The following is a 23794-nucleotide window of genomic DNA, read 5'->3' on the forward strand; positions in this document are numbered from 1 at the left end:
CTGATATGCTGGCACTCTAGCACAGTATCCCAGAGACAGCAGCTGCTCTGGAGCATGATTTCTCTTGCCTTAGGGTACAGGAAACTCTCCTGACACCTTAATTTCTTTCTCTGAATAGCTTGTGCTATTGGTAGCCCAGTTTTGATTCTGCAGTGGTTGCCAGCATTGAGTCACTTCTGCTCCCCTCTGCTGCTATGTGACATGGGAGATTGCATCTTTTGCTCTTCTCTTCTGAAAGTTTGATAAGGGAAAGGGGTGAGGATATTTGAGGTGGCAGCATCTTCACTGCAGAGAGTAACATCTCCCTGTGTCAGAGAAAAAGTGCTTATGGAGGATTCCCATGAACATGTGTGCCTGTGTCTGCCTGTCTTCTCAGGTGGAAAATCCATTTCATGAGACAAATAATTGAGCTGTAGGCGAACTGAGAGAGCAAGCAGATGTGCTTCCTGCAGAACATTTTTTCTTTACCCATTTTTCACTCTGTCATCTGTCTCCAGTAACACAGTGATGAAAATACTCCTCCTCCCCTGTGCAGAAGAGGTCTCACAGTGCGCCAAAGCCATATGTTCTGCCTTCCCTTTCTTGACGTTTGACAAAAGCTCTTAAGTTTGAAATACTTCAGAGACATCCAAAAACTTGCTGTTAGGCAGAGGTTTGAAGCACAGTGAAGTCACTGGGGCTGATCATAAGGTGGAAAGAGTTTTACACATTCAAACACTTTGCTCAGGCAGATCCCATGTGCACATTTTCACTGTAGAAAAGGTGTCACACACTTATGAAGGTCTTCATTGAGGGCCCAATGTCATAACACTTCAGATATGGTTCAGTTTTAGATAACAGGTCACCTACTTCTCTTTGGGCAAGTATTCTTTATGTTAGCCAACATCAGGTTTTCTCCCAGCACTTGAAAGAGAATATTCATGTTATAAACTGTATTTAAAAGCACATTGCAGATCCAAGTCTGAATTTACAAACCCCAAGAGATACTTGCATGTGAAAATTGTACACATTACTCTTCTGGTAAAAGGCATGAATGATACTGCAGACATTAGAGGCCAGGGTCTGAAATCTTGTCCTTAGCAATCTGTCCAAAACCAGAAGAGAGCAGAGCATTTGAAGTTGAAACCAGTAAGACTCTGGGAGCTGTTCTGATAGGACAAGGCAATGTATTTCAGGACAACACCAAATCTGCAAGGCGGCAAGACAACAGAACCTGAATCTGGAGATCTCTCTTACACACAAGACAGATATTTGCCCTAAGCCTTTTTCTATGAAGATCATTCTCTGCATAGTTAACGGTTTTCATTTTTTCTTCCATGAGCACCATTGTTTGATAGGATTTATTCAGCTGTAGAGCTCAGACAGTGCCATTTTTGTGAATTACTCCATTTGTACAGAAGTACAGTGGCTGCTCTTTTTCACAGGTGCAATGGGAATGCATCAACCCCAAGTACAAAGCAAAGAAGAAGAATTACAAGAACTCAGGCATTGTCATCCTTAACCAGTGCAAGGTAAATAAGTGTTTTACTCTTTGACTGTCTCTTTACTAAGCTCTCAGTGATGGATTTTAATCATGTTTGGAAACACAGACTACAAAGTGGAACTACCTGTAGGGTAGCAAATAATCAAATGTCTGCAGGATTGTTGTGGTTTAACCTCAGCTGGCAGCTCAGCCCCAGGCAGCCACATGCTCACTCCCCTCCAATGCAGTGGGGGAGAGAATCAGAAGAACAAAAGTGAGAAAACTCATGGTTTGAGATCAAGCCCAGTTTAATAGGTAAAGCAAGAGCTACACATGGAGTCAATGCAGAAGGAGGAATTCATTTGCTGCTTCCCAGCAGCAGGCTGGTGTTCAGCCATCTCTAGGAAGCCAGGCTCCACCACATGTAACAGTGTCTTGGGAAGTCAAACACCATCACTCCAAATGTCCCTCCCTTCCTCCTTGTTCCTCCCCTTTTTACTGCTGAGCATGATGTGCCAGAGTCTGGAATATCCCTCTGGTCAGTTGCTGTCCCAGCTGTGTCCCCCCCACCATTCTGTGCCCTCACAGCCTGCCTGCGGTGGGGCTGAGATGCAAAGAATCCCCTGACTGTGTAAGCACTGCTCAGCCACTGTCAGCAGGAAGTAAAACAACCCTGTGTTACCAACACTGTTTTCATCACAAATCCAGAACATGACCCCATACCAGCTACAGTGAAGAAAATCAGGTCTGCATCGGCCAAAACCAGGACACTGCTCCCCTGCACAAAGGCAGGCAAGGACTCGCACTGCACAAGTAAGCTGCCTGTCCTCAGCTCTCCCATTTCTCTTGAACTGTCCCTGCTGGCATGCCATGGAGTAGGCACTACTAAACACTTACACCTACATGATTGCCAACTGGCCTTTTCTGTGTTTCCCTTCTAATACTTCCATCATTTCTGCAAAACTCTTGTTCCTCCTAAATCAATAGCAAAATTACCATTGATGTCCCACTGAGAAGGAGCAGAGCTTGGTCCTACTTTTGGTGTGAATCTTCCTTTCATTAATTGTAGAATTTTGGTATGTTTTTGTTTCTGTTTCAAACTATATTTGACACTTTCTTCCTTATTTCTAGTTGGTCCCTTTCCTCCTTGCAGTTAAACTTTTTCAGACAGTTCCCACGAGTTCCAGCAGTACACAACTATGCTGACTGTCTTGCTTCCTTGTCTGCAGATCCACAAGATGCACTCGTTCCTAGATTATATCATGGGAGGCTGCCAAATACAGTTTACAGTAAGTGCCATGCTTCTCTAAGTTAATGTTAAAAAAGGGAATCCTCTCAGACACTGATCCCTTCCTGTCACAGGAAATGGTTCTCACATATGATTCACTGGTGAATTATTAAAGGTCATCCCAAAAAATTTATTAAGCCCCAGAAAATGAAACTATGCTACTGCAGTAATATTTGTCTTCTTTTGGGTTTTGCTGCAGTAACAATCCTACTGCAAAAAGCAAGGACAGCTTCATGCAGGGGTGAGAAGCTAAGGTGGTGTAGTCACACTAGTTCTGTCTGAGTTAGCCCATGTGGCAGAGCTGACTGGCCTTTGGCTGTGGAGCCTTGGTTTGTGCACAAGAATTTCCCCTTGCTGGGAGTGTCTCACAGTGGCGGATTTCATCTCACCTGCCTTAAATGTTAGACATCCTGTTCATCAGCCCTGCAGGCAAGTCTTCCTCTCCAGAATGAGCCTTCTACCAGAGCACTTTGGGTCCCCTCCACTGGTGCCATACTGAAAGCCACCGGCTGAGAGAGAGCACAGCTAGGGAGCTCTCTGCTGGTGTGGGGTGAATGCCAAGGTAGCTGGCATAGTTTGCTTCCTCCTGCCTCAGCTGCACCATTCCCCAGTGACCACAGCACAGACTGGTTGTGAGCTGGACTGCTCTTTCCAGAAACATACAAGAGATTGTCCTGTGAGCACTGGACCCACAGGTTGCATCCTGTAGGGAGGTATCTCTAGTCCCTTGCTTTCTGCAGCCATCAGAGAATCCTCTTTTCACATGGTCCCAATCTGGTGAATTTCACCTCCCCAGATTTCCATTTCTTTTAACTGGAATGGGTCTGGAATTGCTTGCAGCTCTCCTGGCACACGTGGTGGTGGTGTTGTCTGAACGTTAGTGACGTTTCCGAGGAGCTCCTGCTGTGTGCAGGCAGTGTGACACAAGTGTGATTTGAAAAGGCACTTGCTGAGGGAGGGACACCGGGATGCCAAGCATCCATTTGATAACAAAAAGCTGTAGTACCATGTACTTGTTAATTTAGGGCACTAATGAAGGCTTTGGTGACATCATGCTGTGTGTTCTTGGGATGCTTAGTACATCTGTTGTAAGAGCAGAATTTGCAGTTATCAAGAATGCCTTTGGAAAAAGAAAGCAAACTCATCCTTCACTTCAAACCCATTTATTAGGAAGCTGTGATCTGCAGAGATCAATAGTGCTGATGCCACTCTGCTATTTTTGTGCAGTGCTTATTGCAGACCCTTCTGTCTCTTATCAGACACATTCCCTGCCTCAGAAGAGGTGTTCAGAAGCTGGCAGTGCAAGTGGGTCTCTAGTCAGAAGATGTTCTCATCACTTCAGGAAATACAGCAGAAAGGATGTGTAGCACCCACAAAAGGGACTGTAATAGGAAGATGCATTGGACAGATTCTGTCAGGCAGGTCATGGTGCTGGGCAGGCTGATGCATTGCTGACAGGTCTAGCAGGAGGTCCAAGCTGTGCAGCATGTTTGCAGTGCAATGAAAATGCCCCATTTTCAAGGCTGAGGGAAAAAAGCAGTGAGAGAGCAGCCATTGCTGTTTATTTGACTGTGCTGGAACTGCTACATTTAAAGATACACTGAGAAAAATCAAAAGTCTGCACTGCAGCAAGGATTCCTGCTTTGCTGCCCACAAGATTAGCTCAGGTGTGGTATCAGTCTAGCTTCTGTGACATATTTACAGATCCTTATCCTGTGTGTATGCACAAGATGCTGGCACTGCTGGGCAGTGCCAGAAGAGCAGAGCTCTGTGTTGTGTTTTGGAATTGTAACAGCAGTCTTCCTTCTTAAAAGCCCTCCTTTTGGGAGTCAAGCAGGGACTGGGATCAAAGTCAAGCACACTGCTTCCAAGCACAGATATCCATAAAGGCTTCATGATATTTTTTGCTTATCATCAGATCTCTACTACAAGGACTATTTCCAACAAGGAAGCTTGTTATGGGAAGGGGGTTTTTAATTTTCCAAACAATAGCCACAGACTTTTCTCCAAGCTCATGAACCCTACTGCTTATTCTTACTGCTTACTGCTCTTATTTAAGAAGCATTTAGCCATGACTAACAAAACAAAGGAAGACTTGTCCAGTGCTGTCCTGTGTGTCCCTTGTGGCTTGTTAATGTCTGTTTTAAGATTATCAGTAAAAATGCCTACTCTTAACAAATTTCCAGGAATGCCCTTTGCTTCTCTCTTGCTTAGTGACATTTTGCATTTTGTATAATCAGAACAATAAATTCAGATTAAATTATTGTCAGAGAAAACAAACATCTCTCATAAGGAAACCTGCACACTCTGGCTAAGGTTTTACAAGTGTTCCAAAACTCAGCTAACCCATACAGGGATCTTTGGATTTAGCTTTGGTTCCACAAACCACTGGAGTTTCTTTCTGCCCCATACCTGGGAGGTTTCTCTTGATTTCTCCAAATTAAATCAAGCTGTCAGTTTTGGAAAAAGATCTGTGTGGGAAGCAGGCTGCTCAGTGATGAGAAGGGGGTAGGGAAGTAGAGGTAAAAGCCAGTTCAAGCTGCTGTCTCGTGACTGCTGTGTGGTGAGGAGCTGGGGGTGCACAGCTGACTGAGGAAGCAAAGGGATTTCCAAGCTATCCAGAGCCCAGTGAAAAAATATTTTTCTTCAGCTGAGAGTTAGATGTGGAAAATTAGAAGCACTGGGGCACAGCTATGTTGCATTAACTCAGTATTACTTTTTATTTTTTAGTAACAAAAAATAAGTTTCAGGAGGACTGGCATTTTTTTAAAGGGAGAATGAAATGTAATGCTTCCCTTTAATTGCATAGGAAGTTGCATACTTGTAGAGGCAACTCTGGGACTTTAGGGTTCTTTTTGCAGCCTTCAGCAAAGGCCTGGCCTGTCAGCTGCGCTGTAGAACTGAGAATGGAGCTCTGTGTTTTGGAGAAGGGCACTGGACAAAATGGTAACAACATTTGTTACAGGGCTTTGTGTCCTCTGTGGGACCCTTTGGGTTTCTTATCACTCTGTTTTAGAATTTCTGATGCTGGAAGGTGGCATCAGAAATTCAGATGAGGACTCTCTGGTCACTGGGTGATGCATGCTGGAGCATTATCTTCAGTGAGAGCTGTAAAGAGCATTTTAAAAGGGAGAAAGGCATTTTCAGAGGATTCGCTGATACTTGCTCTTGTGTTGAATGCTTTCCACAATCTTCTCTAAGCCTTTGCAGTGCAAAAAACTGTGCAGGACTCAAGCTTTGGGTTTACCTTGCAGCTCACCTTTTAGCTTGTTATTATCTGTGAAATGTAGAGGGTTACTTGTTTAGTGTTTTATTTAATGTTTTCAAGATAAAAACTACCAGATAGACAGTATCTGCTACTATTACTACAGCCACAGTAAGATTTCAAATAGCTAAGGATTGTCCCTAACTGGAGTTGTAATTTATAGTTTTAGTAGGGCTTTTAACTTCCTTGGGACATTTTTACAGCAAAGCTTTCACATCCTGAATATCACCTGGGCTGGAACAATTTAATTATGTATGAGAAGCTAGAGATAGTAAATTTGATTCTTTTCTATCTGAACATAATTTTCCACACCTAACAATAATGCAGTTCATTTTTTCCCCCCTAGTTGTGCCATTTTAGTTTTATTACCTCTTATTTTCTATGTGCTGCTTTACTGTTGGACATCTTTATCAATACTATCCTAACTCAGATGTAAGATGACCTTTGCTTTGAGGCTGCAGTTACGCATGGCTGCTGTGGGTGCAGGTATGCCCAGAGCAGCTCCACAGGACGCTGTCTTCCCTTCTGTTGCAGGTAGCTATCGACTTCACCGCATCAAACGGCGATCCGCGCAACAGCTGCTCGCTGCACTACATCCACCCCTACCAGCCCAACGAGTATCTGAAAGCCTTGGTAGCTGTCGGGGAGATCTGCCAGGACTATGACAGGTAAATCACCACCCTGGGTAACAGAGTTGTCTTCAGAAAGTGTTTCTCAGTGTGAGATCGATGGCTGCCTGCTGCTGGCTGCGCTAGCTCCGTGTTCAGTCACTTAAGAGAAATGAGGGCACGTCAGAGCCATCAGTCTGCCTGCACACACTTCTGGGAGTGGCACCGGGGTTAGGTTAGCTTCAGAGTCACAAGAGACCTGCTTCTGGGCTGGCACGTCAAGGTTCAGGTTTGTGTTCACATGCTGAAGCTGCCTGTTTGAGTGCGTGTTTCATAAGAGTTAACCCTGAAGCCTGCTCTGCACATGCTGACAGCATCCTTTCTGTGACTGCTGCCTTGGCTGGACAAATCTATGCCCTGTGTACATGCTCAAGACTGGGGAGCCTGATTCTGTCCCTCCTGCAGAACAGTGCTCCCTAGGTACTGTGCTTGAAACAGAACTGGTAGTTGCCTGAACTGCTTAGTAGCTGTGGCTGTTCTCAGAAGTAAAGGTGTGGCCCTTTCCTGTGTTCTCCTGTAGGATATTACTGCCTCATGCAAGGTAAATAGCAAAAGGTAGTGGCAACGCGTGCACACAGCAAGGCTTTTGGTAGTGGCAGTGTGGGCACACAGCAAGGCTTTTGGCAGTGGCAATATGGGCACACAGCAAGGCTTTTGGTAATGGCAGTGTGGGCACACAGCAAGGCTTTTGGTAGTGGCAATGTGGGCACACAGCAAGGCTTTTGGTAGTGGCAATGTGGGCACACAGCAAGGCCTGCAATAAATAAACAAATGCACCTCATCAGGCCAAATGTGTTTTGACTGCTTTATGTAATCCTGCTGATTTCAAATAAGCTGCCTGCTTCTATCCAATTAATTGCCCATTATTAATCTAATTACCAAGTGCACTTCCTGTAAGTGCTCTTTCTGTGTTGGTGAGGCAGAGTATCTCACACAATGTGTGCTAGGTGCCCACCCACCACTATGCTGTGTATAAATGCAGAGCTCAGAACAGCACCACTGTTTCCAGTCCTACCTGAACTGTACTCTCTGTGTAACTTGTGGAGTGACTTAGAACTTGTAAGCCACAGTATTGTGCTGCAGATACCAGTTAGCCTGCTCAGAGGCACTTCCATTTGCATGGTAATGAAATTAATTCTCTGAGAAGAATGCAGTAAATACTGCCCTGAGACAGTCTCTGTAAGAATTTGGTGGTCAAACTTAGGCAACAAGTCTGAGAAAATTATTATTTTATTATGAGCTGATAATCTCTCAGTGATTACCTAGTAATTTAATAATTACTAGCAATAACTCAGAGAATTAATATACTTTAAAACAGGGAAAGGAATGAAAAGGGCTGGTTTATGCAGACAGATTTTTGTATTTTATCACTTATGGTCTATTTTTAAAAAAATTAAGAAGTGGCACACTTCCTCGTGTACAGAGATGCTGATCCCAAACCAGGATTCTTCTGGCAATATGCACATTCCAATCAGTCAAAGGAAATAATGGCCAGAGTTTCTTAAATGAAATCATCAGCATCATTCAGTTCCATTGTGCTCCAGAAAATGCCTGTTGATCCTAATCAGCAGAGCTAAGGTTGTGCCAGCTGTGGGCTGAACAAAAGCCAGAGTTTCTTTTCCCAGGGCAGTGTCCCAGCCTGTGCCTGCGCTCAGGTTGTGCCACTCTGTTCCAGTGGGCTAGCTGATGCAGCATGGCCAGTGCTTTCTAAGCAAAAAGTCAGATGAGGACTTTTGCTTTGTGCATGCACGCTTTACACCCAGCAAACTGGCAATGAAAACTTATCATTTCTCCAAAGAAGAATCTCGGAGGAGCAAACCTTCACACAGAATAATCCACAGGTTCTATACAGGAGTTCCTTTTGTGTTTAGTTGCAGCCTTGAGATGTCTGAGCATCTTCTGTATAAACAATTAAAAAAAACCAGTCTCGAATGCAGTAAAAATCCAAAATGTGCCACAGACCCACAACTGCCCCAGTGAGCCCATTTGTGCTTCACGTACCAGAGCAAGATTTCTGTCTCCAGGTTATGATCAGCCAGAAGTGGAAAGAGAGGGACCTGTTGCACATCAGGGCTCCCTAGGGCCAGGGGATACAGGGCCAGGTGTTCAGTAAGATTCAAACAGGAGAGCACAAAGGTGTCAGGGCTCTTAACCTGAACTCTTACAATTCATACCCATTGATTATATCAATAGGCAGAGCTGGCTGATGTCAGCCTGAACCAAAGGACATGGAGTGTTTTCCTCTGGGTCTCAAGGTTAGTGTATTCCATCAGGTGAAAAGGTAGCTGGAATAAAATCCGATCTGTTGTTTGCAATGCCTTCTGCATGCTGATAGCACAGCTGCTGGATATTTTATAGGGGAAAAGAAGGTAAAAGCTTGTGACTAGTAATACACTTCTGTAATTAGAAACATCCACATTTATTTGTAGTTTGGAAGGACCTAGACTGGCAATCAATAGAGAGAGAGACTACACTCAAATCCAATATTTTCTTTATATACTCCAGTGAGTGCTGTCGATCCAGCCAAATATTCTCATAAACCAGGTTTCTGGATGGATCAACCTAACATCCTGTGTCTCTAAGTAATTAATGCTGCAAATTCAGTGCTGCTTCACATCCCTTGGTACAGTGAGATAATCCCTACTCATCCCAAAGCCCTTTTATCTGGAGGGTTCAGAGGCTGTTGAAGCAGTTAAATGAAAAGCACCATCCTGTGCAGTTAAGCGTGGAAGAATGAGAACCATTCTTTCATCAGCACTACTCTGAGAACTGAGAAACAGGCTTTGATTATTGTCCTGATTGTGGAGATGCTGCAGCACTGTGGGGGTAGACCAGTCTGATAAAGGTGTGGGAAATGCGAGAGCAGTTCACCTGCACAAAAGGCTTCCTAAAGTATCCTACGGGGGAATTGTTTCAGGCTAGAAGAGCATTAGGTATCAGAAGGAAGACAGTTTGTAGGTGCTCTGACCAGTGGCTAAGCAGCAGCAGCAATGGCTCAAGGAAGGAGAAACATTCATGGGTTTTAAGGAATTAGGCACTAAAATGCAGTTGGAAATACTGGAAGGAGAAAAACATGCAGAAAACTTCCTACTGAAAATGTTTGAGAATACAAGCAGATGGCTCGGTGGGGAAGCACACTGACAAGTTTATTTCCATTACGATAAACTGGAAACATCTGAGAGAAACAGTACCTGGAGATAAACCAAGTCCTTTTGCCAAGACAGGTGTAGATGTGCTGTGAATCTCTCATGTAAGCACCTAGAGCTGTATCCCTGGCCAGGCACAAAGATGGATTCATGTATTTACAACCAGAGCTTTAGTCGTGTGTGTAGGAGCAGCAATATTCACATCATAGACAGGTGTCACACACTTCTGGGTGTATAATAGGTATGATTAACACTTAAAGATGCTGCAAAAAAGTTAATTTCTATGCCATTTTTTATGCTCCTCTGCAGAGCAAAGCCCTAAGTCACAGTAACAAGAGTGCACATCCTATAGAAAACTGGCTGGGCCTTTGATCTTCATCATTTGTTTTGCCAGTGCTGGAATGCAACCAAGTGGCCCGTGAGTGTGGCTCATCCTTCTTTCTGTAGTGATTGCTGTCTCTGGCAAAGGAAAAAGGAAGGAATGGGACTGCAAACAGCTTGTTTGTAAGGATAAATGTGTTACATGCACACCCCATGTGAGCTCATGTTATTGCAGGTTTCAGTGATGGCAGGACTTGCAAATCCCTTCCTCAGTTTGAAATCTGCTTTCTGCATTTAGAAGCTTTCTTTTCTCTTCTGCTTAGTAAGAATCTCATTATTATATTACATTAAATATTTATCTTTGCACTAAAGCCTCTGTTCTGATTCAGCAAGACACTAAAGCTTGTTGTCTAACCCCACTGAAGTCAGTCTGACTCAAGCAAAACATAGATGGCACTGAGATGGAGTCAAGAGTCTGACTGAATTTGAATTTTATTGTTAGCTGTTCACCCCCTACCCAGATGTTCATTGCCACCCACAGACCTGGATGATCTTTGTGAATATTTTTTACACGTACATTTATATTTGTGTGTACATTGAGAGCTCTTCACTGCATTAGTAGAGTGCACACAAAGGGATGATCACCCTTTGTGAGGTCAAATCAATACTCAGACCCTGAAAAAGACAAAGGGTAGGTGTATTTGATCAAGTACTTTAAAGCATTTGGTGTTTGTGAAATTTCCCATTCTTGATGGGCCATCCCTGTTGTGATCTGTGCATTCCACATAGTTTTGTAAAGTAATGTCACAAAATTGGTCATAAATTTGGTCTTAATTTTATTTGTGTTCAAAATCTGTCTCACAAATCTTGGTGTCAGTTGATTCACTCTTAAAGATTCTGCAGATATTTTCTTATTTCCAAGAGCCCTTGAAACACAGGGAAGATAAATTCTGTTTCCTGACACTAATGTCCTTTGTCATTCAGGCAAACAGCCTCCTCAAGTAGCTCCTTAAAACTGGCATTCATGCTTGGATCAAGTTCCCACAATCATTTCAAGAGAATTAGTTTGGTACAGGTGTGTTGGGAAGACGACTTCCCAGCAGTTTCTTGTGCTGTGCACATACCTCTGTGCGTGTGTCTGAACAGATGGCTGTGTACATGTCTGTATATCTGCATGCCCTTTACCAGAGCAGCTACTGCCAGTTCTTACAGCTCTGCCTCTTCCCTTACCTCGTTTCTACCTTGGTGTGTTTTCTGCACCACCTCTTCCCCAGGGGCTCCGTTCTGTGTCAGCCCACCTGTCCCAAGCAGCCCTTTCCGAGTGTCTCAGCAACATCACTGCTTCCTCTGCATGCTTTGCAAAGAGCAGGGCTGCACTCTGTCAGCTGCTAGGCACATCAAAATCTGAGTCTTTTCTGTGTGGTCTTTTCTCAGTTCAGCCTGAAATCTCCTCTTAGGGAGAGCTTTAGTCCACACAGAACTTGACACTTCCCTGGGACTGTGCAGCTGCTGTTGGGATTTCTCTGTCAGCACTTCTTTCTGAAGAGAATGACTTGAAGCATAAACCCTTATGAACTTTTTGTGAAACTGCATACCATCTACTGCTGTAGAGAGCAGTCGTTTGTGTAAATAAATACTAATAAGTAAATAATCATAAGTAAAGGAGACAGCAGTTTCTCTTGCCATCAGAACTGGCTCCATCTCTTACTAATGTGGTACATCTTTAGTCAGCACGAGCATGTCCAGTTTCAGAAGTGTGAATGTCCTCCTTGCAATGTTAGGCATGGAACTGTGCTAATCACTCAACTCTATTATGTTAGCATATAGCTGAGAAGGAAATTTTCCCATTGGGAAACACATCTTTGTGGCAGGTGAACACCATGTTCTGAATCTTGCCATGCAGGTCTCCTCCTTTACAGAGAGCAGACACCTCCAGCCAGAGTCAGCCTCGTCAGGACATTTGTGCATCCAACTACTCTCAGTTAAAGTGAGGCAATTCTCATGACTTAGGTTTCATTTACTCTCTTACTATCCCCTCCAAACTCTGGTGAAATGAACCCTGCCCAGAGATCCCAAAGCAGCAGCTGAGCAGAGGTGGGTAGCCTATTCCTCCTGCCTGCACAGCGATGCCTGGTTGAACACTTAGTCATCACTGGATTTCAATTGCACTTTGCTCTAGCTTGCTTTGAGTGTGGTCTTCATTTTGACTCAATGTCGTTTTCATCTTGGTAACATTGCATCAGTAGCTCATTTGGTTATATTAAATCACACTGTTATCTCTGTAACAGCTTTATCTTGCTCGCCCTAGGAAGCTGATTTGTATCGTGAGAATATTGATGAGAAATTCCTCTGCCAATTCCTTGATGCTTCCATGTGCCACTGCAGTCCTGTGTTCCTCTTCCCAGAATCCCCTTTAGGTATTTTTTGTCCCTTTCCACTGACATTTGTAAAAAAGACCAAATCCTGTGCTTACATACCAAGAGTTTTTTGTGGTTGCTTGAAAGCCACACAGGTGTCAGGATGACTCCAGCACTGTTGGGTTTGGGGTTCTTTACCACATATACCTTATGCAAGGGAATTCAGTCTGCTGCCTGCAGTGCCATCGTCAAGTCACCTCTGAGCTTGCAGTCTGTGTGAGGATGACCTGTGCCACCATGGTTCAGTTTTCCATATATGGTCCCACAGAGAAGTCACTCCACTACAGAGACAAGGGTTTGGAAGGCACAGGCACATTTATGCAACCCTCTAGCATACAGAGGACTGTCTGGAATCTGCCTGGTTTGAGCAGTGAAATAAAGCTCTGTCACCTTTTGCAGCACCCCCTTCCCTAGTGTATTCTCATTTATAAAGTCTCATTTCTTTTTCAAGATACATTTTACTGAATTGGGTTATTCTTGTGGGTATAAATCAATTTATTTGTCATCTTGCAGGGGAGCTGACATTTTGTCTCACCTTCCTAGCCATGCCATTTTACCAGGCTATCCTCCTAGCAAGTGATACATCTCACTGCCATTGCATTCTGCTTCACCTACCCTGCCCTCAAGCTCTGATGACTTTTTTCCCCCCTGTATTTACCTCTTTCCAGTCTAGTCTGTGTTCACTTGATTTTTTTTTTATCCTGCACAGCTTCCTTTGCCATTCTTTTAATATTAACGAGGGGAAGTTTAAATCAGTGTACCCAGATTTGACTTTGTAAGTTATTTCATGAGCTGCTAGCCCATGGTGGTTAGGTTTGGAGAATTGGTTTTCCACTGCTTCGTTAGCTGTTTCCCTCACAGGTGGGACAGGCATTCCCTCGTGTTCTTCAAACCCAGTTAGATGACAGTATCCATTTCTCAGTATTCAGCAGATTCCAGCTCCCCTAAGGTGAGTAAGAGCTGTAATTAAAGATGGCAAATGAATTTTAATGTCAGAATTTTGCACATGGTTGTGTAGCATCTCCATTTGTGACAGACCAAAGAGTGTAGCTGCTGCAGCAATTTGCTGTTGATTTGCACGCTCCCAGCTCTCTCTTGTGCCCCAGAGGGAGGATAATCAGCTCGCTGTTGCTGCTCTGGTAATGTGCTCCCTGTGCAGGGGTGAGGCACATGGGCTCTGCTCATTGCCTCCTGAACGGTTTCACTGAGCCCTGTCCAGTCCTGCAGATCATGTTCTGTATTTACTCAGCTCTGCTTGCAAAGCAGGGAACTGGAAATATTTAAATATTTCAAATTATTTCTGTATTTTCCTTGGAACTGCTGCTAATCCCTGCAACCTGTTGTGATTCAGAATTTGCTGGCATCCAGCCCTGCTCAGATAACTGCTAAATAATACACTCAGGAACCTGAGTCATTCATACGCTGAGAAGAAATACTTAATCCAGCTCCTGCTCCTCCAGTTCACTCCCTGAACATGGAAGATTTACAATGTTGATTCTGTTTAGATATGACTGCTTTGTTTGTGCCATTTGCTGTTTTCTTCTCTCTCTTTTCCTTTCTTCTGTCCCTCTCCCTGTGCCCTCTCCTCTTCCTTCTCCCTCTCCTCACATTCACATTCTTCTCAGTTACACGTTTGACACTCCCCTTTTCTTTTGGCAATTGACATTTCTTTCTAGCAGAGGGAAAATACCTAATTTCATAACAGGAAACAGAGCAGATACACAGTTTATTCTTTGAAGATGGGAAAGAATGAGAATGAAAGGCACAGTAATTGATTTTGCTTTGTCTAGCATAGAGATATTGAAAAATATCCCCCCAATGATTCTGATCTGATCCAACCCCAACATTAAAAGTGACACCTTAATAACCAGGGATTCAAGTCAGCTGTATGCCTTGCAAGAATTTCAAAGAGCTGTCAATTTTGAGAGTCGTGGTCATACGAAACTAAAAATAGGTTCTTGCTTTCCTTTCTCCCCACCCCTTGTTTCTTTCTTCCCCCCATTCACTGTATCACTAGTACCACAGATTCACAGGTCTTGCTCTAGCATGAAGCAAGCAGATTTTCATGCCAGTCAGACCACTGGCATCTATACACAGTGCTGCATTCACTTCAGAAGCTTAAAGATCTGTAGCTACATTCCAAAGGCCTTCCATGAGCATGAGTAAATGAGTCCCAAACAACCTGAGGAAGTGGTGAGCTACAATTTCATTGTTCAGAAGGAATAAATGGCATATCAAATGCCTGAGGCCTTCTTTCTCCCTACATTTACTCCATACAGTCAAGACCTTAGATTCCCAATTTAGATTTCCAGAGCACACAGTCCTGGCAGCTCCTGGTTCTCTTCTGAACACAGCTATTGCCATGCTGGTGAACATCTGGCTCTAGCATTGCCTGTGCTGGCAGCTTCAGAGCAAACTGCAAGAGACTAATGTCTGACAAGAATTCACCCAGTGGAACAGTTTCATCTGAGTTCTCCTCTTTGTCCCTGGGAATAGCAAATCCTTCTCAGAGTAAAGCTGAGCTCAGTGTGTCAGAGGGCCACAGTGGTTAATGAGACAAAATCTGGAAACATTCTCTGTTTTGTGTCCTCCTCTTTATGACAAGGTGTTCCTTACCTGGTGACACTGGGCTTGCTTGGGAAATGTTAGCTGCACAACTTCTGCAATTACAAAACCTTGCTGACCTTTCCCTTCATCTCTATTGGTGCCTGTGCAGCACAGCTCACTGAAATCCTTCCTCTCTGTCCTGCTAATGTATTTATTTGTCATTGCACTTCCTCAGTTTCCACCAGAGAGCTTGAAGGATGGGTGACTAAAACTGAGCTGTGTTTCAGAAGGATAGTATGGGAGATTCTCAGAATTTGGTGCTTTGCATTCTGTTACAGTTGAGGTTTCTGAAGGACTTCTCTCTGGTTGTATTTCTGTTCAGAGGACTGTGGGCTTGGAGCACTGACAATCCCTTTCTGTGTGCATTGATTTATATTCACCAATATCAACACTGAACCTGAGCCCTCCCTCTCCCTGATTCTGCCTTTAGGGTCTAGCCCAGGTCTGCTGCCATTGGTCTCTTTCAGTAATGCAAGCCTGTTGGGCTGGGAAGAGTGTCAGCAGCTACACATATCTGTGTTTGCATGACTGCTCACAGACCTTACACAACCAGGTGTAAAAGCCAAAGTCTGATGCTTTTACTTTTTTTGATTTTATGTCAAGTGCTTCAGCTTTTTGAAACGTATGCCAAGTTTGAATTCTCCAGGGAACCAAAGCAAAACAAAGATCAGTATACAATGGGCAATAGATGTGACAGAGTAGTTCTGTAAAGATCTGCCAAGCCATGATCTTCCTTTTACTCCAGTTTGTGAAGCCCAGGTTTTATGGAGCCAGCTTGTTTTTCCACTCCTGTCCCTTCAGCAATCTGTCTCCAACAGGACAGTGCAGGCAGTTCCCTTGCATGTGCCAAGGCCTCTCTGGTTAGGGTTACACAGAACAAGTCAAACATCCTGATGTGGCCTGAGGCCAAAGACATGGCACTGCCCATGTCCTTGTACCCCAGCTTTCTTCCTCTCAGCACAAACTGGTGATTGCCCAGAGTGCAATCTAGGAGCAGGCTCAAGCACAGCTGTGCCCAGCACTGTCCCTGGAGGTCTCTGAGGGCTGCTAGGTGGCAGGAGCCAGCACTATGCCAGGAGAGCGTCCACAGTCACGTCCCTGTGCTTCAGCCAGGATCCCAGCCTGTTTCCAGGTACCAGTGAAGCCCAAATGCCTGAGCAAGCAACACCAAGAAAAAGAAAACCAGCTCTCACTTTTGTTCTTCTGAGTGAGTTTAAATTACAAAGGAAGAAAATAAAAGTCATTAGAGTAGATCCTTTTTCTGCTGAAATGCCAGCTTAGGAAACAGGGCTGAAGTCTCTGATGCACACAATTCACCCCTGAGGCAGAAGGAAACCATCTTCTAATTTTCTGGTCTTAGCTTCAGACCCTGGATGGCTTCACCTTTGACACAGCTTCCAGAAGCTGAGAGGCTTCTCTGCTTTCTGCTGCACGCTGCTGTGACAGCCCTGGGCCTGATACAACAGCTTTGTCTTGCCTTTGTACCATAATGGGTTGTCTTGGAAGCAAGAGAGTCCTTGGCTGCCCTCCTGGGTCATTTCTTCCCTGCTGTAGTGCTGCAAGAGCAGGAAGGCAGCAGGCTCTGCTGCTGGGATTTTCTCATATGACAAGGTGAGCAGTGGCTGGGAAGACTGGGGAAGATCACTTTGGGAAACAGCCACTAAACTGCACACCTTTGTATGAGCTGTACACCTTGTTCTGTCTGACAAAGGGAAAGGATTGATCACGGGAAAGTTTTGTTTTATTCTGAAAGGTGTCAGCCACCAGTTTTGAGGTGTGGTCAGGGAATAGCTGATTATCTTTCTTATACAAGGAATGTCATGAGTGTCCATCAGAAGGTTCCCTTCTGACCTTGAAGATTAAGCCCTGGGAGCTAGTGAAAGCCAATTCCTTGGTCCCAGCAGGTGGAATCAGAATGCCAGAGCCATGTACCTCATTTTCAATGCTGATCAATGAGAATGGTCCTAAGGAGCACATGGAGCTATCCTGAGTGAGGCAAGAGAACGTCCTAGGCACAGGGGCAGGCCCCAGGGTTCTCCCCCCACTCTCTGGAGCTGGGGCACTTCCATCTGAAGAGCAGCTGCCTGGAGTCCTGCCTTGGGGGTGCACAGGGTGAAGCTTTGCTGTCATAAGGCAGTGGCAGCAGTAGCTGGCACTGCTCTAACAGCAGACCTGGGTGCTTTAGACAGAGGCAGATGTCCTGCCTTGGGAGTGAGGTGTTTGAGATGACAGCAAGGACTGTGCCCCTCTGTGACTGGGGCTGCAGGAGTCTCAGCACCAAAAGGACAGCACAGGCTGCTGGAGGTGTCAGGGCTGCTTTTGAGTTGCTGCAGAGAAGATGGAGCTGCAGGTAGGAGAGTGCCTGCACTTGTTTACACTGAAGAAATACTGCAGTACAAATGCAGGCACCGTGTGGGTTTCAGCACCTCCCAGGTTGGGTAATTGCTGCCAACATCAGCTTTTTTCCATTGCTTTATTGAATTTAGACACTTACATTCTACCTAAGTAAGATTCTTTTTTGGTCTTTGCTTGCTCTTGCCCAAAATCAATTAATTTGCAGCACCACAGGGTTTGATTTTCTAATCCAAGTATGCTTAATCATTGATGTAAAACAAGACCCTTTTTTTCTTCCCTCAGATTATTTTCTAATGGTTTTGTATTCCTTGTCCTCTAAGTGTGTACCTGAATTCTCTGCATCTATTGATAAGGGCTTCCCCACATCCAGGAGAATTTAATCAAAGAGAAGGCAATGAGCAGGTGGTTAGCGTCAAATGTCAGCAGCTACTTCATTTCTGACATCTCCTGAGAAAAATGCTTCATTACCATGCAAATGATGTTAGTCATCCTTTCCAAGATCCACTGTCACACAGTGTCACATATGGCATTTAGAGTGTGTGCTCCCAGGATTTGTGACAGCTGTGAACTGTAAGTGCTAAACCATCACACACTGGAACAGCAACTGTGAGAGCTAAACCATCACACAGCAGCCACCCTTCCTCCCAGTGAGCTGGGCAATATTCCTGTGTCTCATGCTTACCGCAAGCCCAGGGCTGATTTCTGCTTTCTTTCAAACCCTTCTGTTTTTCTTTAGCTGGGTCAGAAGCACCACAGTGCCTTTCACAGCCCGTGTCAGAACAGCCCAGCAGCTTTAATGGCTGCTGGTATCTTCCTTGAGTAGGGCTAGGAAGCAAATTCTTCAGCTGATACTTGGAGTGGCAATGTCTTGAATGACACAAAGAAAATTGCAGCTGCTGGCCTCTTGGGAATTTTGACAGTGCCAGCAATGGTGGTAGGAACTCAGCTGTGCCAAGGGCCCTGACAGCCTGTGAGCAGAATAGATGAGCCTTGTGAGAGGTCTGATTCATCCGAGCGCTGGAGTGCAATCTGGTGGCATCGAGCTCCAGGATGTGTTTAGCTGGCATGTGTTTGGGTGATCACTAACCTCAGGGGTGTGATCAAGGGCTCTGCTGACTCAGGGACCAGACATCCCTTGCAGCTTGTTGTTTTCCACTTTGCCATCTGGGAAGAAGCAGCTTGGCAGTGCCAGGGCTGTGTGAGACATTACTGCATTTTGGAAGGGGAACTAACAGCCTTGAGGCTTCCAGGTTCTCTGAACAGGGAATTTTTGTCCCTACAGATTTAACTGGGGTGTTTGAAAGCAAAGGGACTGTGCCACAGCATTTGCTGGGTTATCAGTCAGCCTGTGCCTAATTCAACTCATGTCTTAGTGGAACTGCTAAAGACACAGATGGAAAGCTTTACGCAGGCTTGGGGGCATGAAATTGCCCCTTTGGGATATTTTAGGAAGTCTCTTTTGCACCTGGACAACCATAAAAACTCAAATTTACAAACTGTTTTAATTACAGAGTAATCTTCCCACCCATGTTCTGGGTGGGAAGAGCACTTCCATATTTAGATTGAATCAATGTTGCTACAGGGTGCTAGGACAGCTCAGCCTCATGCTGCTGCCAGGTTGTGCACAAAGCATGGGTAGTAGAGAGCTGTTGCTGCACAGCAGATCTTGGTCCCATAGTGCTCTCCAAATGGTTTTACCATCCCCTAAACACTGGGGGTTCACCTGAGAAATCTGCTGTGTCACTCTCCCAGGTCTGCACACACCCCTCCTCCCCTCACTTGGTGCCCTTGCAGTCTGCCATGTCATACTCTTGACCTTAAAGCTATTTCTGTGTGCTATGCTGCTTTGCATTTCTGATGAATGCTTACAAAGGAGTAGATGTTTATTGTAACAAAATGCTCTGAGGGAACTTTTTTTTTTTTTTTTTTTTTATTCTTTTCCAGTGACAAAATGTTCCCAGCCTTTGGATTTGGTGCAAGGATACCCCCAGAATACAAAGTAGGTGCATAAATGACATTTTCTCATTTTCTTGGTTTATGAGGCACAAACTAAGGGAGAAATGGTTCTGTGCAGGGTAGGGGCTAGGAGGAGTAGCTCTACTGCTTGTTTTCTTTCAGCTGGCTTTCTCACCCACTGATACCTCACTGAAACCAGAATTCAAGGCTAGGCTTAAAAAAGCTGAGTTACACCTCAAATATATCATGGTATTTGCTCATGGGTGCTGTCTAGCAGGAAGAGAACTGACTCCTTGAACGGCGTTTGCCAAACTCATTCTGAAGCTGTGCAAGCCCTGCTTTGACAGAACCCCTTCTGGAAAATGTGATTCAGTGAGGGGTCTATTGTCCATGCTTTGTGATGGAGAGGTTGAACATCTTTCTCAAAAGAAAGACTTTAGAAGAGGTGTGTGCTGTGGCAAATCTCTGTGCCACAGTGGACGTGGTCAATACCAGAAAGAGAATACAAGAGCAAGTATCCACGCTGGAGAAGTGTGTTTAGAAACAAAACAGAATGAGAGTGAGCACAGTGATGGTGCAACTGTGAGCATCAACATAGAGTCTGGTAGGGCTGGAGTGCTGACAGCACAGTGAGAGGAAGAGCATCCATCAGGGAAAAGCCTAGGAAGAAACAAGCAGAGTTCAAATCCTGTTTTGCACATGCAGAGGTAGCATGGACAGAAGAACAGTTCTGAACAAATAAGTAATCAAACACTGCCTGGGGATTCTACAACTCAGATACTACCTGGAGGAGAACAGCATTAGACTTCCCATCATGCAGACACCATCCCTGCTCTGAGTTGTGACTCTGAGCTGTGGCTGGAGTGGAGAGCTTCTGTGCAGAGAGGGGTCCTGTGTCACTCCACATTGTAAAGTGTGGATCAGCAGATGAAAAGCATGGACCAGTGTGTTCCTCATGGCCAGCAGGTTTGATCCCTGCATAACAGCAGTAGTGGTGATGTACAGCAAATCTGATACACCTTGCAAAGGGGTGTCTAAGGTAAGTCCACAGGTGGCTTAAAGCAGTGCCTTCTGAGCTACACTTACACGCAGGACCGTGCCTGAGAAGATGTCTGCAGAGGTTTGTCCCTCAAAAGTAGCAGCAGTGTTAATGCTTTCCAAAACCAGAGACAGCTTTCAGAACTTGGATGCAGATTTTAAGGTGGTGAACACACACAGAACATCTGTGTCTGTTGTCTGTCTGCTCCAGCTGCAGCAGCTGACACCCTTCCCTGCTGTGTAAGGGAGTGTGTTGTGGAGAACAACCACTAGCAGCCTCTCACCAGACACAGCAGTGAAATGCAGTAGCTGCTTCTCAGATGTCCATCCCTTTGCCACAGACATGTGCTCCCCTCTCCTGCCTGTGTAGTAGTGTGGACTGGATGACCTACATCACAGCCAGCTTGCTCTTCCATCCCAGCACTGCAACACCAGGTACTGCTGCCTTTGCCCTACAGCAGGGTACCAGCCTGATGGTGTGCAGGGGCTACTTGTTCCATCATCTGCAAGGTGACCATCACTGCATGGGGGAAGCCTGCAAGCCTTTCAGCTGCAGAGAGACATTCCTTTCTGAGGACTACTTGAAGGAAGATGTTAGTGACATGTGAAGTCTTCTCACTGGTTTGCTGCTGATGGCAGTAAGGTAGAGCTCACAGAACCAGACTCTTTCTGAGCCAAAATAATCATCTGGTGGCATTGATGCCTCAGGTCACATGAGCACACTGGCCCTTTTGTTAGACCCCAGCAACAGTCTCTGCAGTTTGTTTTAAGACATTTCTGGCTATTTCTGCAATTTTAATGAAGGCTTCACTTGCTGCTTATGCTGGGAAGAGTTGCTGAAGAGACCCTGACTGCAGTTACAGACACAGCACCTGTACAACTCTGGCCTGCACTGCCCAGTTTGCTGGAAAGGTCAGAGACTGCAAAAGGGCTGTGATTCTTGAGTCCTGCACTTACATTGAGCCTCAGGGCAAAAATGAATGCAAGCCTGAGAGAACAGAAGGATGTGTACTACTGGGAGAAAAAAAGAGGAATTCTCACCTTAGCCACGCAACCTGGGTTTAGACATGGAAACTGGGCAGCATGCTGAAAAATCAAGTACAGAGGAAAATAAATGGCCAAGATTTGCCAAGCTGAAATGTCTGCAGTGTGGGCCTTGCCAGAGACATAAGCTGTCCAACTCCCAAACTATTTGATTAATGAGCATTCTGAAAAGAATAGCTCTTCAGCAATAGTTCTCTACATTTGCCAATGTCCTAGGCTTTTGCAAGATATGCAGGCATTCCATATTTAATTTTCAGACTGACAGTGGCTTAATAGTGTTCAGTTTATTCACACAGGTGCTCAACATTGTGCATCTCAGCATTTATCTTGTGTGCCACTATTGTTCATGGATTTTGGACAATATCTATTTAAATTAGTAAGACAGCATTCCTAAATATGCCTGCATTTGTCAGATTGTTTGTCAAGGAGTCCCAGTGCCATCACCTTAGAGGCTTCTGGAAAGCAGAAGCTATTTGGGACAGGGAGGTCAATTTAAATGAATTCAACAATGTAGAGAGGGGTTGGAAATGGATTATTAATTTTCAGAATTCAGGCATCCATATTCAGTATTTGCTAAATGGATGAAAAAGTGAGATTTCTGAGCCAAAGCAGCTTTTTATTAAAAGAAATGGAAGTTCAGTTAGAGTAAAAGGGGTTAAAAAAAAATTAGAGGCCAAAACAGAGTAATGTTTCAATGCAAGTTAAATAAAATGCCTTTGTGTGGGCCAAAAGCTTTTCAGCAATTTGCTTTTATGATTTAGTGGAGTTTTATTCTTTGCTGCATTCCAAGGCAGGCTTTTCCTTTTGTGTTTTGAGGCTTGATTTTTAAAGAAATCTTGACGTTTCTCATGACTTAGGGAATTCTTCTTTCCTTTCAACCTTCGTTAGAAACCTGTTTAGCAAGGGCCATCCTATGAGGATGAACTTCCTTACATCCCAATACGAGAGAAATGAGTTACCTGCTACATGGCATCAAGGTGACCTTTCTGCTGAGGTCACAAGCACGTAGCAGTGTGGGTATGGCTCCTGCAGAGTCTCTTGGGCACCATCACGTTGGTGGACAGCAGCTGCTCTGTGTGCAGGTGCTAGTCACTGTTCCCGTGCAGGCAGCAGAAGCACAGTCTGCCGTAGCAGAAATATCTTAGACTCCTTGTTTAGTTGATGTATCCTTAGAAAATTGCCTAATAACTACTGTGTTCCTGGTGCAGGAAGTTCCTGGGTTGCTGTGTTTGAATAATTTCACATCCATGATGGGATCTGCCAAATAATTTACCCAGAGTCCTGCCCAGGGAAAAGATTAGTCCCTCATCAAGTGCCAGTAAGTGTCCTTAGTGAGAGAGTTTGAGTGGTGTTTGTGCAGCAACCCAGGTAACACCCGACTGATCACACACCTCTGTGCTCCCAGATGTCCCTCTCCTTTCCTTTTATGCACTGATCTTAGGAGAGAAGAGGAGAGCTGAGCATGGGGCTAGCAATGAGACACAATCACTGTTTTGTGAGGAGAATCCTTACAGTGGGGCTTAGTCCCACCACAGACCATGGTTTCAGCTCCTTGCAGTTCTCTGTGCCAGGTGCTGGTGTGAACCAGGCATTCTATGTTTGCATGGCTTGGCACACCCCAGCATTTCCTGACACTTAGGCTGACCTGTTGTACAACCCCCCTAGCAGATTACGTGCTTGCTCCTGAACAGCCAAGTGACTTGTTTCCTTTGAGGATTTCTCAGTCTTCAGCATTTTAGGTGTTCACACTTTGGCCTTCTGTATCCCATTAGCTTGTGAGTTCTGGGGGCTGCACCATTCAGTATCAGAATGATGCCATTTAGTAGATCAGCTTCTGGGTCTCTGTCATCAACATGCTTCACACAGCATGAAAGAGGTAGAGCAACAAAAGCATACAGCCCATGCTTGCATGTGAGGCTAAGATACTGCATTCATGGCTCTTGGAAAAGCATCTTTCTTCAGCTAGAATTTCAAATGCATTTGGCTAGAGAAACTAAATCCCTGGAGAGGCACAGCGCTGGAACAATCAGCCTGCAATACATAAACATGCATCACCATCCACCCTCTTGAGGTGCAGCCAATACAGAAAGCCTGAAGGAAGAAGAAAGGCTGGTGAACAACAAAATCAACGAGTGAGAACTCACCTAACTGCTCCTGACAGCTGTGATTACCTTTGGCCTGCAGCTGGTCATGAGGCTGGCAGATACTGGCTAGGCAAAATGTGCTG

The 23794-nt window shown here is 44.8% G+C and overlaps 1 protein-coding gene across 1 annotated transcript in view; it reads left to right on the top strand.

Annotated features, from left to right (window-relative positions):
• CPNE4 (copine 4) overlaps positions 1–23794 on the top strand; it is a 118805-nt gene that overhangs the window by 82017 nt on the left and 12994 nt on the right. Inside the window, exons 8-11 of the mRNA XM_054385091.1 lie at positions 1425–1511; positions 2692–2751; positions 6550–6683; positions 19474–19528. Of these exons, the coding sequence (XP_054241066.1) occupies positions 1425–1511; positions 2692–2751; positions 6550–6683; positions 19474–19528 (336 nt within the window). The remainder of the gene's footprint in view (positions 1–1424; positions 1512–2691; positions 2752–6549; positions 6684–19473; positions 19529–23794) is intronic.

Source organism: Indicator indicator, chromosome 11, assembly GCF_027791375.1.
Source record: "Indicator indicator isolate 239-I01 chromosome 11, UM_Iind_1.1, whole genome shotgun sequence".
NCBI classification, from domain to species: Eukaryota; Metazoa; Chordata; class Aves; order Piciformes; family Indicatoridae; genus Indicator; species Indicator indicator.